Source organism: Chelonoidis abingdonii, chromosome 13, assembly GCF_003597395.2.
Source record: "Chelonoidis abingdonii isolate Lonesome George chromosome 13, CheloAbing_2.0, whole genome shotgun sequence".
Taxonomy (NCBI): Eukaryota; Metazoa; Chordata; order Testudines; family Testudinidae; genus Chelonoidis; species Chelonoidis abingdonii.
The window spans coordinates 12,858,488-12,872,930 of NC_133781.1; the positions used below are offsets into that span (position 1 = coordinate 12,858,488).

Below are 14,443 nucleotides of genomic sequence, written 5' to 3' on the forward strand. Positions count from 1 at the left end.
GCACAGCACAGCAGCAGGGGCAGGGAGCACTGTGATTTCCGCTGACACCTGTCAGTAGCAGGAGGTGCAAGGAGCTTTCCGGAGAATGCACTAAGATGTTTTAACTCAGCTGATAGCAGCACTGCAATATCAAGAGGTGACACACTCTGCCCCCTGTGCTCCCAGCTTGAGGAATGAAGTGCAAGAGTAGAGAAAGGGAACAATCTGGGCTTAAATCCAAGCACTGTAGTAGGAGGAAGAGGGAAGTGCAGGGAATTCATAGCAAAAATTAATCCACAGCCAAAGCCATGTTTTGAATAATAAAGTCTCCGTGCCTGGGTATAGAGTTTATTTATTGTTGCTGTTCTTACAAATGCTGGCTGAACATTTGATCCAATTTTCTCTCTCTAACAAGCTGCCATAAAAAACATCTATTGACTTTTTGTTACCCTTCTGGAAAAACCCCACAGAAATGAATAGAAAGGGATAGATTTGGAGATTGTGAAACATCCTGCAGGATTTAGTAGAGAATGGTTATCCCACCATAGAATTTTATAGGTTAACAGCACAGAACTATTTTTTTTTTCCTTCACTGCCCGGGACACCCCCCATGCAGGGAACAGTGCGGGTCTCATACAGCCAAACAGGTAAGACTGTCTACAGCCAGAGCCTGTGAAGAGGTACAGGGCCTTTGTGTGACTAGCCAAAGCCTCCAGAGGATCTCTTGCCGGGGTCTTCCAAATGTGAGTTGGGGGATGGGCCCATGGCTTTCTCAATAGGTAAAGGGAGACAAAGCCTGTGATGTGAGGAGATCTCTGCAAGAGGATCCTAGTGGGGAATTCCTTTCCCAGAATCCCCTCCGCACCCTGGCCAATAATTTCAACAGAACCCCAATGACTTCATTCCTGTTAAACCCTACCGGACTTTTCCATAACGATAGTGACCCATTTTAGATCCGGGGGTGGGGGTGGGGGGCAGGGGGAGGAGAATCACTATTGTCCACTGTAAACATGTCCAATCTTGGCAGCTAACCCAACTTACATGCAAAGGGGCAAAGCTAAACCTTAGGGAATAGTTCCCCTAGTTAAAATGGAGGTAAAGGAGATTCGCAAGACAGGGTGAGAGGAAGGATCATCTCTTAATGGAAGGTTTACTCATGGAAGCATTAGTGGAAGAGAGATGGTGGTGATGGGAAATATTGGGGTTGGAACACAAACAACAGCTACGCACCCCCGAAGTGGCAGCACCAGAAATAAGAGTTGAAGCAGATATATAGCAACAGGTTATGTGGAATGTCATTGCTGCTTCAGAGAGAGCTACTGTATTGTCATTCGGACACCACCTCACTGCAAAGGAACCAACCTTTTGTTCATTTTAAAAGGGTTTTATTTTCCAGGTGAAATTGAATAGGAGGGGATGAACCTGCCTTGGTGACACATCTTCAGATGAAAGTACCCACGCTACCACAGACCAGTTGAGGCTCCTAGAGAATCAAAAGAGTGGGGAGGGGGCAGAGGCCACTCAAGACAATCTGCTGCACTAGACAAAACTTCATCATGCTGCCCCCCTGCTGTCCCCTAGAATGGAGAGGTTTCTGGAGGAACACAATGAGCCTTCTGATGGTTCAGGAGTTATGGCAGAAGGAGTGGCAGGATGGGGGAAGTGCCAGATTGTAGCACCACTCCCTCTGGTTTGGCCCAGCTGCCCCTCTATCACGAGTGGGTCAAGAACCACTCGGGCTTGGCCTCACTGCCTCTGCCACTCTAGGCAGAATCCACTCACCTGGGCAGCTGCCCAGTTTGCCTACAGCTAGAATGTGCCCCAGGTGGAGGAAATACTTCTTTTGGACTGGTTTCCCAAGTGACCTATCAAGCGTGAAAGCAAGAGTCATTCAAAGCTTCTTGCCTGTGGTGTGTTTCTTTAAGAAATCTCCAAAAATAGATCCTACTCCCCCTTTGAAAACCACTGCAGTTCCCAACCCCACATAGGCACTTAGGCTTCAGCAGCCACAAAATATGCAAGCAGTAATCTATAGCATATGGACGCTTGATCCACATGCACATTTGGACCTACGGAGGCTACAATTATGGAGAAGGACAATAAAAGTCATAACAATGTGGGTCAAATCCAGGGACCTTTATTTCTCTGGAACGGAAACTATTCGCCAGCCTGAACGAAAAATTGCAGGCGGTGATTGTACATTCTTTCAGATAAAAAAGAAGATGAATTTGGCTCCATAAATTTCTGTCATAAGAAACATCTTCGAATTGTACACCAAGCTTTTTACAAAGCATCAATGTTAAGATGATTTTACCATGTTCTATCACATTCTCAACCATTTATACAGAATACGCCATACCAAATGCTACATCAGCTTAAGACATTTTAAACATTAGTATTAAAAAGATACAAAGGCAGGCTGGTTTTCATTGGGGTTTTTTAAGACATTGGAGTTTTCTGTTTGCTTGTTTTCCTAAGGAAATTGCTAAAAAAATATAATAACTTAGTTCATAGGGACAAGATGGGTTAAAATCCAGCCTTGGTTGCTTGGCAGCCTTTTGAGCTCGTACCTCTGTTGCTTCCATGGACACGTTCCACGTGGCTCTCACTCCACACACCAGATTTCTCCATACTTTTAGTTAATTACCGTTTTGTTCAGAGTGTTCACCAGGGCCAGGAATTAGTTCCGGCCAAGCACTAAGAGCAATCTTCAGCCAAATAGGGGGCATCAGTCTGGGCCAATTTCACATGGGTTTAGCCCTTTGTCCTTTGCCTCTTTGTACATCCTTTGGAAGTCTTTAAAACGAGGGGCACAGCCTAACCTGGCCTCCCCAAATTGCATGCGTCCCGTGAAGAGGAAGTCTCCATCTCCTGGTCTCACCCCACATTTCAGTGGGGTCTTTATTTGTCCCCGCCAGGTCCCATTTTCCTCTGTGGGCTGAAAGACTTTGCTCTTCTGCCTGTAGAGTTTGTTTGCGCTGATATCTATTACAGATTCTTGCTGCTCTGCCTCGTTTGTTACATCTTGGATGGAACCCCTAACAACTAGGACACAAACAAAATAAAGGGAGAGTTACATGAAACTGCTTTGTAGGCTTGGGTCCAAGTTCAGCGCCGATATAAGCAGGAGTGATGCATCCACTTACATCACCTCTGAACGTGACCCAGTAAGTTCAAATGACTAAGAGAGGTATTTATAATCTTTGCAGCCCATCTCCTGGACTACACAGGCCCACTTGCTTCTATTACTTTTAACTCAAGCATGAGAAAGTTGCATTAATAATACTAATGTAATAATTATAAGAAAAAAGTTACACAACAGTCAAAAGCATGTTCAGAATATTCACGTTTCTCTTGGTCAATACATTTTGCTTGTTGCTGCCATTACAACTATTAGCTGATCATTAACTTCCCCCTTCAGAAATCTGACAAGAAAACAGCTTTGGTCTTTTGTTAGTGGCCCATTTTAGGACGTCAAGGGGAAAATCCTATTGCATGCCCCAAGAAACCTTTGAACTTCTACCTCTATTTATTGTTGCTAGGTCTCTCTTTGTCTTCTATAGAAAGAGCTAGCCAAGTACAATGACTTTAATTGACGCCCTTCATGTCTCCTCCCATAAAAACGTTCTCTCTTGGTTCTTTGTGTGTCCCTTGCCCACAGTTTGTTTACAGAAACTGGCGAAAGTTCCCTGTTTGTTGGAATTTGATGTTTAAATTTAATCATTGTTTGCAGCGGTTTCTGTAGCCAAATCCAGCAAACACCATAATAAGGGGGAGAGAATGGGGAAGCAGCAGCAGAGAAGAAAAAAAAAAAAACTCACCGAAATCACTAGTGCAGACAGCCAAAAGGACTTCTGTATCACTGCAGGGACGGCAGGGAGCTAGAAAGAAAGGGGGCAGAGATAATGAGAGACTGGAAGACAAGCTGTGGGATTGTTTGTGTTAGTAAACAAGTGGCTTGCATTCAAATGACTAAACACTCAGGGTCCAGGAACCCAACTGGCTGAGAACGCTCAACAACCCAACTGAAGCCGGTGGCAACTGACTGTGCTCACTGCCCAGCACCTTGCAGGATCAGACCTTTAAGGTTAATGTATGTTCCAGGAGGAATTTTTAAGAGATTCACTATATAGTGATTATACTGTGTATGTATTATATGTACTGTGGAAACCCTCTTTAAGTGTATAGATATGCTTTTTTATATATATATATATATATTTATGCCTACACACTTAAAGAGGATTTATACAATACATATATATGTGCAGATGCAATTTATTAGGGGTATGTTTATAGTATGATCCATTTTAGAATTCAAAGCCCTTGTAAAAGCTTTGAAGATCACATTGGATTTAAACTATTAGGGCAAAATTTCCTTTCTATAATTTATATAAGTGTAGTTGAGTTACTTCTCAAGCTATTTGGCCTAACAACAGACCAAAGATCCAGTATGTTGGGGAGAGGGAGCATATGTTTGAGGACATCAAGACAGAATGGAAACTCAAGCCCATATCTGTTAAAACTCAAGTAGTACAAAGACCATTTCCTGTACTGCTAGAAATATCTGAGTATCTACACTAATTTAATCAGTGCAAGAATGTGGCTCCTCTTTGTACTCAGCCAGCTACTTCTGAAGAGAAGGTACTGTAGTCGCAGTACAGATGTTTCTATAATACCCTATTGAGTGAAGGAATTTGCTTATTATCAGGGTCTACACTATCTAGCAATACCAATCAAGTCTGTTTGTTGAATGCTTGAGGATCAGAGCATGTTCTTGTTGCTTGATATTATCTTAAAGTTGCACTTGAATAAGAAAAATGAAAAAATATCAACTGCGGATTATTACAACTGCTAAAACAGCTAAATGGAGATCACATAATGGGGACATGGCTAAGTGTTAAAAAGCAAAATTTAGTTGATCAGACAGTATGAGATTAAAGCAAATTAAAGTCATCCAAAATCATTATCTGAAACATTTAATAAGAAGCTCTGGACTAAACAAAGACTGTGAATGGCTTGCCAATTACAGAACCAGTTTCTCCTCCCTTGGTTTTCACACCTCTACTGCTAGAACAGGGCCCCATCCTCCCTGATTGCACTAACCTCGTTATCTCTAGCTTGCTTGCTAGCATATATATACCTACCCCTGGAAATTTCCACTACCTGCGTCTGACGAAGTGGGTATTCACCCACGAAAGCTCATGCTCCAAAACATCTGTTAGTCTATAAGGTGCCACAGGATTCTCTGCTGCATTTAATAAGAAGGTTTGCCAACTTTCAACCCTGATGGCAAATTCATCCATTGCACTAAGAGGTAAATTTAGACAAATATGAACAGGGCTCCCTAGCTCAGCTATTTCTTCAATGCTCAACTTTTATCCTTTTTATTTTAGGCAGCATAACCGTTCAACATAAGACACAGCAAATCTGTCTTGTTTTCAAAGGTCCCATCAAAGCAGTGATCCAAAGAGAATAATTACTGCTACCGGTCAGATGATTAATACATCATGTAATACATTGCTTAATAGGATTAACTAGAACACAAAATGCACATTTCTGGGCAGGAGAGATTTGAGAGAATAACTCAAAACAGGCTGTGAAATTCTTGAGAGCTACAGACTAAGAAAATAGGCAAAGTGGTTTTGATAAAATGGCCCGGACCTGAACCTTTACCCAAAGACATAAACCAAACAGAACTTCTGAGGATTACAATTAAAACAATCAAATCCACACACACTTTCCCTTACCCAGCATTTTTGTGCTGTTTTATACCATTCCACTTTTCAGTCAAGTTTGGAAGCACTGTTTATCAAACCCAGCCAGAACCAAGAAATAGTTGAAGTCTCACAAGAAAGCTTGAATGGGAGACTTCTAACATAATTTCTTTTGATTGGTATCCAGATCAAACTTCCAAACCTTCTGATAGCTAGCAAAACTAACATAGGCTGATTTAGCAAAGCACTTATGCGTGTATTTTAATTCCGTTGATTTTACACAGTCTGCTATGGCCCCAATTCAGTGCATGTGACAAAGTTAGGAAGTCTAGAACAAAAAAACATTTTATTGTATTAGGTTTTACAAAACCTAATAATGGAAAAGCTGTTATGATTTTTTAAAATGTCAATGAAAACAGTTGTGTGTTTAGATCCACTTATCTCTCTGTAGCTCTTACAAAGCCAAACAAAATATCTGCACATGAGAACAATCAGCCCATTTTAGTTCTCAAAACAGAGTGCAATACAAGTAACAGTATTAGACCTGAAAAGCAAATGATACATTAAAGGTTCTTTTCATTTTAATAGTCTAATGGTAGAGAACAGATAAGAACGGGACCTGAAGGGGCAATGCCTGTGGATGGGGCTGTGCACAGCAGAGCCGCCTGGCCGTACCTCCATGTAGGAGGTGGAGGGTGGACATACAGCTGCTTCCAGAAGCCATTTGAGGTAAGCGCCCTCCGGATCCTGCACCCGAGCCACCCCCTCCATGCTCCAACCCCCTGCCCCAGCCCTGATCCCTCCCTCGCCCTCCAAACCCCTCGATCCCAGCCCAGAGCACCCTCCTGAACCCCAAACACATCATTCCCAGCCCCACCCCATAGACTGCACCCCCAGCCAGAGCCCCCTCATGCATCCTGAACTCATCATTTCTGGCCCCACCCCACGACCCCAGCCAGAGCCCTCACCCCCTCCTGCACTCCAACTCCAATTTTGTGAGCATTCATAGCGCACCATAAAATTTCAATACCTGGATGTGGCCCTCGGGCCAAAAAGTTTGCCCATCTCTGGTATAACACGTACGAAGTGTTAAATTAGCGATGACTTACACATATTACAGTACTTAACATCTGATCCAGGCTGCTGACTGGCCATGGTTTCTCCATCCAAGGCCATGCACACCCTGGTCCCATACTACAATGTGGACAGCATATTTATTTACACCAAAAAATGTTAAACACTTATTTGTCCCAGGAGAATTAGGATCTGATTGAAGTTATTTTATGGAGAAACCTGCACAGTTATTAGAGAAGAGCATCACATTCACAGCAGGACGATATTCTCCCTACACTCCACATTGCATCTCTTGCTTGCTGACTACATTTTGTGGCTTACTAGGTTCTCTCACTTTCAACACTGAGTTATGTGAACTAGAGACAAAAGAAACCCCAAAACTTCAACCAGTTTGATTTTTTAAAACTCATTAATTCAACAAGCCTTAATTCATGCAGCAGTAGAAGAAAAAAGCAACATTTTATTAGTTCCCTCCAAAGCCCAGATGCCTGTAACTCAACTATAGTGCTCATGGCATAATGCCTGCATTGTGCATGTCGGCTGCCAAATCTGTTGGGAATTCCTCTGATGGATTTTGACAGTATCCTGACCTGAAGTAACCTGAGGTAGCCCCCCCAGCCAGTGCCTCTGAAGGCCTCTCTATTCAATTCACTGCAGAGGGGGATGTAATTACATCATTCCTCACAAGCTAGCAGTCATGTCCCAGCTGCTTTGAGCGATTTGCCCTCTGAACCTGATGTTACTGAGGAGGACATGGTGATACTAACAATAGACTGCACTTGTTGGCCAGCAGACTTGTTGAACCTGTCTCTCTGTCCTTCCCATGGGGAGAACGGAGGAGGCAGGGCAGAGAGGGGGAAATAGACGGGTAGAGAGAGACTGCTGATAAACTGCAAATGCAGGTGATCACTGCTTGGTATGGGCTTCCCAACAGCATGTGTTGGAAAGGAAGTAAAGATGAATGGGTTTGGAAGAGATATCACTCAACACAGAGACTAGATTCAAGTGTGATTTTAATACATCATCTTGTGATAAAGAACTGGTGTTCCCACCATTTAGGGAGCCAAAGAGTTAAGGGCAGGTGCCAGGGAACAACCTAGATGAATCCCAAAGCCAGCTTTTGGGATCTTCCAAATCTACAGCTGAGGCTGCCCCTCTTTCCCTGACGTGTAGCAGAATTCCAAAATGTATATGGCCATATGTGAGCTGCTGCTGCCACCTGAAATTGAGGGAGGAGATGGTTCAGAAGAGATTACATTTTAAGATGAAATCCCTAATAACTTGCTTCCCTCCAGAATCCTCACACTGGCCCTTCAGAACACATACAACCCATACTACCTAGAATAATGTACCATAAGTTTTATAAGTAACTATCCTCAGCCATCTTGACTCTCCCATGCCTTGCACCATAACTCATTGTCTACACCTGGGCAAAGCAGGTGTCAAATACTAGGAGATCAGAATGTCTGCTTCATACCCCTTCAGTACTGAGGCAAATAACTGCACAAGAAGCAAAATCAGTCCAATGTCAGGAATTTCCAAACCACCATGAATATACAGAATCTTCAGCCACATTTGTATTTTTGTTGAACCATGCATCTTTAAACATCTTGCCAAGACCAGGTGCCCAGTAGTGAAAAATTCCAGCTTGTCATGAGACATTTCCTCAACAAGCTCAAGATGTCTGGTTTACTGAGCGCACCTCATGCCATCCCTCTGCCCTATTACCGTCAACAGCCTACATGTTGAAATGTAGAAGAACCCTGCTGGTAGACAGCAGGCAGACAGGGTTCCCCTTTAGGCAGAAATAGAAAGGCTTAATGCAAAGTGTTTGCAGAAAACCGCTTTACTGAGGCATATCCTTTGGTTTCTAGGAGTGCATGCCTGCGGTGCAGTGGGGGGGGGGGGGGAGAAATGGTGGTTTGTTTGTACTTCCCATTCCCCACAGAAGATGCCATTCTCTCACATTACAATCCTTCAAAGGATTATTTATAAATCAGATGAACACTAGCTTTAACTTTAAAATCCATTGGGAGAACCCGAGCCTGGCTGAAGCTCCTATCCCTCCTAACTAAACACAGACCCCCAAAAAACTAACATACAGCAGTGGAACATGTGCTCAGCTAAATAACATCAGGATGCAGGTTTGAGAATGACTTTGTTTCTTTGACAAGCAGAAGAGAAGAATCATGCACTTGACATAGTGGGAAAAACTGTTGCATACAGAACTGTACTGCAGTTGATGGAATCACATGTGGGATAAATTCAGCTAACGGTCTTTGTTGGGAGGTATTAGTGTCATTACGCAGGGCGAAGCTGAACAGAACAGGTAACCTCAGAGCGGATATAAATGGCAACCCAAAACAAAGATCATGAGTGAGGATACTAAACACTATGCCTCCCTGCTACAGCTGGCCTATGATAATCTAATAGTGGCACACATAGCAGGGTCAATGAACCAATGATTGGGGCCTGAATCTTGTCCATCATGACACTAAAGCAGGAGTGGGCAAACTTTTTGGCCCAAGGGCCACATCTGGATATGGAAATTGTATGGCGAGCTATGAATGCTCACAAAACTGGGGGTTGGGGTGCGGGAGGGAGTGAGGGCTCTGGCTGGGGGTACGAGCTCTGGGGTACAGGAGGGTGCAACCAAGGGGTTCAGAGGGTGGGAGGGGGATCAGGGCTGGGGCAGGGAATTGGGGCACAGCAGGGGATCAGGCATGCAGGCTCCAGGTAGCGCTTACCTCAAGCAGCTCCCGGAAACAGTAGCATGTCCCCACTCCAGCTCTTACATGAAGGCACAGCCAGGCAGCTCTGTGCACTGCCTCATGTGCAGATGCCACTCCTGCAGCTCCCATTGGCTGCAGTTGCTGGCCAATGGGAGCTGCAGGGGCGGCACTTGGGGTAGGGGCAGTGTGTGGAGCTTCCTGGCTGCCCCTACACGTAGGAGCCGGAGAGGGGACATACTGCTGTTTCTGGGAGCTGCGTGGAGCCACGGAACACATGGAGCGGGGCAAGTCCCGGACCCCGCTCCCCAGCAGAAGCTCGAGGGCCAGATTAAAACGTTGGAGGGGCCGGATGTGGCCCCCGGGCTGTAGTTTGCCCAGCCCTGCACTAAAGCAGAACAGTGTCTACACAAAGGGATCACTGCCAAAATAGTGAATTAAGACAATATCTAGCCTTGCATTAACAGAATGAAAATGAGGGCACTTATCTTCTATAACAACAAAAGTAGAGCAAGACAAGGTTAAAAAAAATCAGCTCTGATTCCCTGGCTTAGCTCGCTTTCAATGTTCAGTTCAACACACAAATCTACGAGCCTTAGGCAGGGACTGGAACTATGGTATTTAATTTTCCAAGAGTAATTTAACCTGCAAATACGTTTAATGAAATTCAGACTTTAAGATGCTGTGTCATGGATTGTGCCCAGAGGCCTGAGTTCAATCCACTTCCTTCCTGGTAAAGGGAGAAGGGGTTGGAGGAGCACAATTTAAACGTTATTGTTGGAGACACAATGACCTCTGCACTCTGAGAAATATAAAATCCATGCGAGCTCCTAAATCAGAATTTAACTTTTAATAGAAATTTCTTCCAAGAGAGCATTAAAGTTCTAAGTACTGAAGAAGCAGGTTAACATCAACAGTTCCTGATAAAGGGATTTAGCGTTAGACGAGCCTGGTTTTTAAACATCATTTTCAAAATGAAACTTCACTTGACAGAAGACATGATGAATCTTCAGTAGTATTTATTTTTAAAATTAGCAAGCTAATCTCATTCTGCTGTTCATAGCCACAGCACTCACTCCATTAAAACAGATCAAAGGCCAGCTAGATGCACACACACGCATTTATTTAGAAAAGGCAGAACAGCTCTTTTACTCAAGCAGCTTTGTACAGGGCTCAATTGCACCTTTGGGCTCAGCCCTGAGCAAGAGGTTGTACATACCCACACCAAGAGGTTGTACACGCACCAGGGAAGGAGGGCAGAGATGAAACTTGACTCATTCCCTGTTCCTCTCTGCCCATCTATTCCCAGGGGAACCTTCAAAGAGCAGGGGCTGTGCTGTGTGCCAGCCTCAGACCCAGGCAGGCCTCACTCAGCCAAGCAGGGGCAGGGCTTTCCTGCCTCAGCCAGGCTGAACTACAACAGGGGCACTCATTCAGATCAGCACTCTTGCACCTCAACCGTTGCACCACCACCATTCCTGTAACTCCTATTAAACCTGCCTGCAATGAGCCCTTTGGAGCAGAGTTGACTGCACATAATGAATATTTTTCTGTGCTTAAAATCACTCGTGCAGACTGAATTTTTAGCTAAAGCCCTTGCATTTTTCCTAACCCAGAGGGCAGGACTTAGCAGACGCTTTTTTTCACAAAGCCAATACTATTTTGTTTCATTTTGCTGCAGAGGCAAATCTTTAACAGCTATTTCTCTGCTTCTCTTCCCCACAACTCCATTAAAAAGTGAACCAAGCTGGTGGGAATTCTTGCATCTGTATGTACACAAAACACTGATATGAAGCCATAACACCCCCGCCTCCACAAAAAAAAACCCATGTGTTTATTCATCCCACAGTTCAAGCCTCTCTGCTCCCGTGCACAGCATCTGCCCCCTTGCAAAAGCATCGTCTCCACACAAGTCACCTAGAGCAGCCCAGGCCTCTACCAATTGAATGGACAGAACTTGTAGCTTTTACCAGTCAAAAGGCAGTACTTGCCTGAGGTCTATAAAAATTGAAGAGGGGGTGCTCCCACCACCAGTGAGATCCACACGCAGTGCGCTGCTGAGTAGCCCAGCTAATCTTCCAGTTGCTGGAAAACAGAAGGAACAAAGAGTCTGGTGGCACCTTAAAGGCTAACAGATTTATTTAGGCAAAATCTGATAGTCTTTAAGGTGCCACCGGACTCCTTGTAGTTTTTGTGGATACAGACTAACATGATTACCCCCGATACTGGAAAACAGAAGGGTGCTGGGACTTCTACAGAGTATTACCCTTGGACCCAAATGAGCAATTCCATCTTTTATATCAGCCTCTGGCTAGTAAGACTCTGAGACATTTGAAGCTCCTCCATCTTTTAGCTGCTGGAAGGAAAAAGGAACATTCTCCCCATAGCATAGCATCCAGTTTTCCTTCTTGCTTTCCTATAAACAAGCTCCACCACTACTCTTACCTTCCCTGAGCAGCAGCAGTGTAATATGGACACAAATCTTGTCTGTTCTACAGTTTTCTGAACAGTAATAGTGAAACTGACCAGAGTATTAATTTTGCTCTTCCTTGCTGCATAAAATAGCCATAAGCAGCATCAGTGGCATTGGAGCAGTGTGTCTTCAGACTCAGGAAGACAGCTCACAAAGTTATCTTTATCATCAGAAGGACTGGAAAACTTATTTTAAAACAAGATTAAATTCAGCAGAAATTGATGACTCAGCCACTTCCCTCCTCTAATGAGTAGGTGTTGCAACGTCTTGGGAGTAGCAATATGTTTCAGTTTCCCTGAATGATGTGCTAGCTACAGGCTGAGGGGAACATGAAAATTATGCATAAAATATTTTTTTTTAAAAGCTGTATCAGTTAGAAAGAAAGAAATCCTCATATAGGATGTTAACCTAAAGTTGACAGGATATGACTAAGGGTTGGTCTACACTTCCAAGATATATCGGCATAGCTACACTGGTCAGGGCTGTGAACAAAACACAGTTCTGACTGAAACACCTATGACGACAATACCCTCAGTGTAAATGCAGGTATGTCTATGGAAGAGGACTTTTGTCAATACAGCTAATGCTGTTTCAAGAGAGGAGTGTTCGTACATCAACTGAAAAACTCCATTTGTCAGGATAAGAGCCATCTACACTAGGACCTATGCCATTATAGCTATGCTAGTATAGGCTCCATCTATACGTTCCCCAGTAGGTCGCCCACTTCATGCTCCTGGGTTAATGAAACTATATGGTAAATCAGATGCTCTGCTCTAGTTTCAGAATTTCCCCATTGCTCTTTGGTATCAGTATAATGAAAAATAAGAGAGCTGGTATCTATTAACACAATTTGGATGTCTGCCAGGAATTTTTCAACCACCCTCCTGCCCCCCATATGCAGCATGGATCTGAATGGAATGAAATTAATTGACAAGAAGGTGGTTAAAGTTAAACCTGAAAGTGAGGCAGTAAAAGATCAAAGATTAAGTGAGCCTTAAAAAAAAAAAGACGTAAGAGCCCTTTTTAAGTCCTGTTTCTAGCAGTGGAATTCTTCTGTGTGAGGGAGAACTCTGAGGTCTGTGTATGGAATTAAAACAAACAAAAACAAAAGCCAACAACTAATTTTTAAGGCATTTTCTGAAACATCATTGGTCTTGATGGATACATATATTTTCCCCTTCAAAGTTACATGCTCATTTCTGATTGCAGGGCTTGACAGATTCATATACTAGAAAAGCACACAGAATTCTTCTGTGTAGTAAGATCATGCTTCTGTGCCAGATGGGCTAAACTCTCCATGCTACCTTGCACCTCTTATAGGCATTTACACCTGGGCAAAATGGGTATAAACTGCTACCATTAACTGCACAAGTGACTCTGGAAGGTTTAAGACAGTGGAAGTCAGGCCTTAAACAGATTCCAAGTATCTGTACTGTATTATATTGTATATTTTGTGTTTACTGTAAATAATGTAGCAGATTAAAGCTCAAGAGGTTTTCTACACTGCAATTGATTAAAACCAGATCCCCACATGTGAAAACCTGGCCCAGATTTTATTAGTAAGAGTTCCTTCCGGGGGAGGGGGGGGGGAATGCAATCCTCCGCCCCACCCTCCATCACCAGTCCTTTCTTTTACTACAGCCTCAGGAATTAGCAAACTAAACAGTTTTGCGGAGCAAGCAAGGAGCATTATTAGAGACTGTCAAGCAACTCTGTTGGATTGCAAATCTGTTTGTGGGGCTATCTTCTGCCATACATAAAGGTCAGAGCAAACAGAACCCCAGCTGCCTGCATAATATACCTGACTGCTTATTGGTTTTGATTGCCCACTGAGTTGAGAAATAAGTTAAGTCCGTTCATGGTGAGTTTAGCAAAAATAAGCTATTTTCTTCTACCCTCTCCCCCTGCAGCTGCGTATTTACCATTACAACTCTATTGTCACCTCCTCTGCTCACCGAAGCAGCAGACTGTATTGCACTGGCAACATCAAAGGGCAGCCACAGCTGTATACTACAATGGAGTACAGGGAGTAAAGAAGAAAGGGGATCCAGTACCAAATTCCCTATATATTACTCAGGAAACATGAAAGCAGGTAATGGGGTGAAGCATTCTTTGGAACTTTGTTAACAAAAAATGTCACACAACCGTCCTTTTTGAAACCCAGGGATTCCCCTCCAAAGTTTTAAAGGTGTTGATGCAAACAACCGTCCGTTTCTACCTTTCACTCAGGCCCTGCAAGCCTTCCTCCCCATCACCCAGTTTAAATAGTTTAAGATTATATATGTTACCATTACTTTGGGGGAGATCAGTTCTCAGCAAGGGGTTCTTGTACATTAAATCTCACCATCTCTGCCAACTACTGCAAATTTGTCCCAAATTTCCAGAGTCACATAAATGGTTCAAACAAGTTTCTGGATTCTCAAAGCTAATCCTATTGTAGCTTCCCTGCTTAGATGAGCATGTACTTTACAAAT

At 43.6% G+C, this 14,443-nt stretch overlaps 1 protein-coding gene across 1 annotated transcript in view; it reads right to left on the reverse strand.

Moving 5' to 3' along the window:
* Positions 1–2,100: 2,100 nt before the first annotated feature.
* Positions 2,101–14,443, reverse strand: part of METRNL (meteorin like, glial cell differentiation regulator) — a 28,681-nt gene continuing 16,338 nt past the window's right edge. The window contains exons 3-4 of the mRNA XM_032792730.2: positions 3,801–3,860; positions 2,101–3,024 (exon numbers count right to left, since the gene is read on the reverse strand). Of these exons, the coding sequence (XP_032648621.1) occupies positions 2,708–3,024; positions 3,801–3,860 (377 nt within the window). The 3' untranslated portion in view covers positions 2,101–2,707. The remainder of the gene's footprint in view (positions 3,025–3,800; positions 3,861–14,443) is intronic.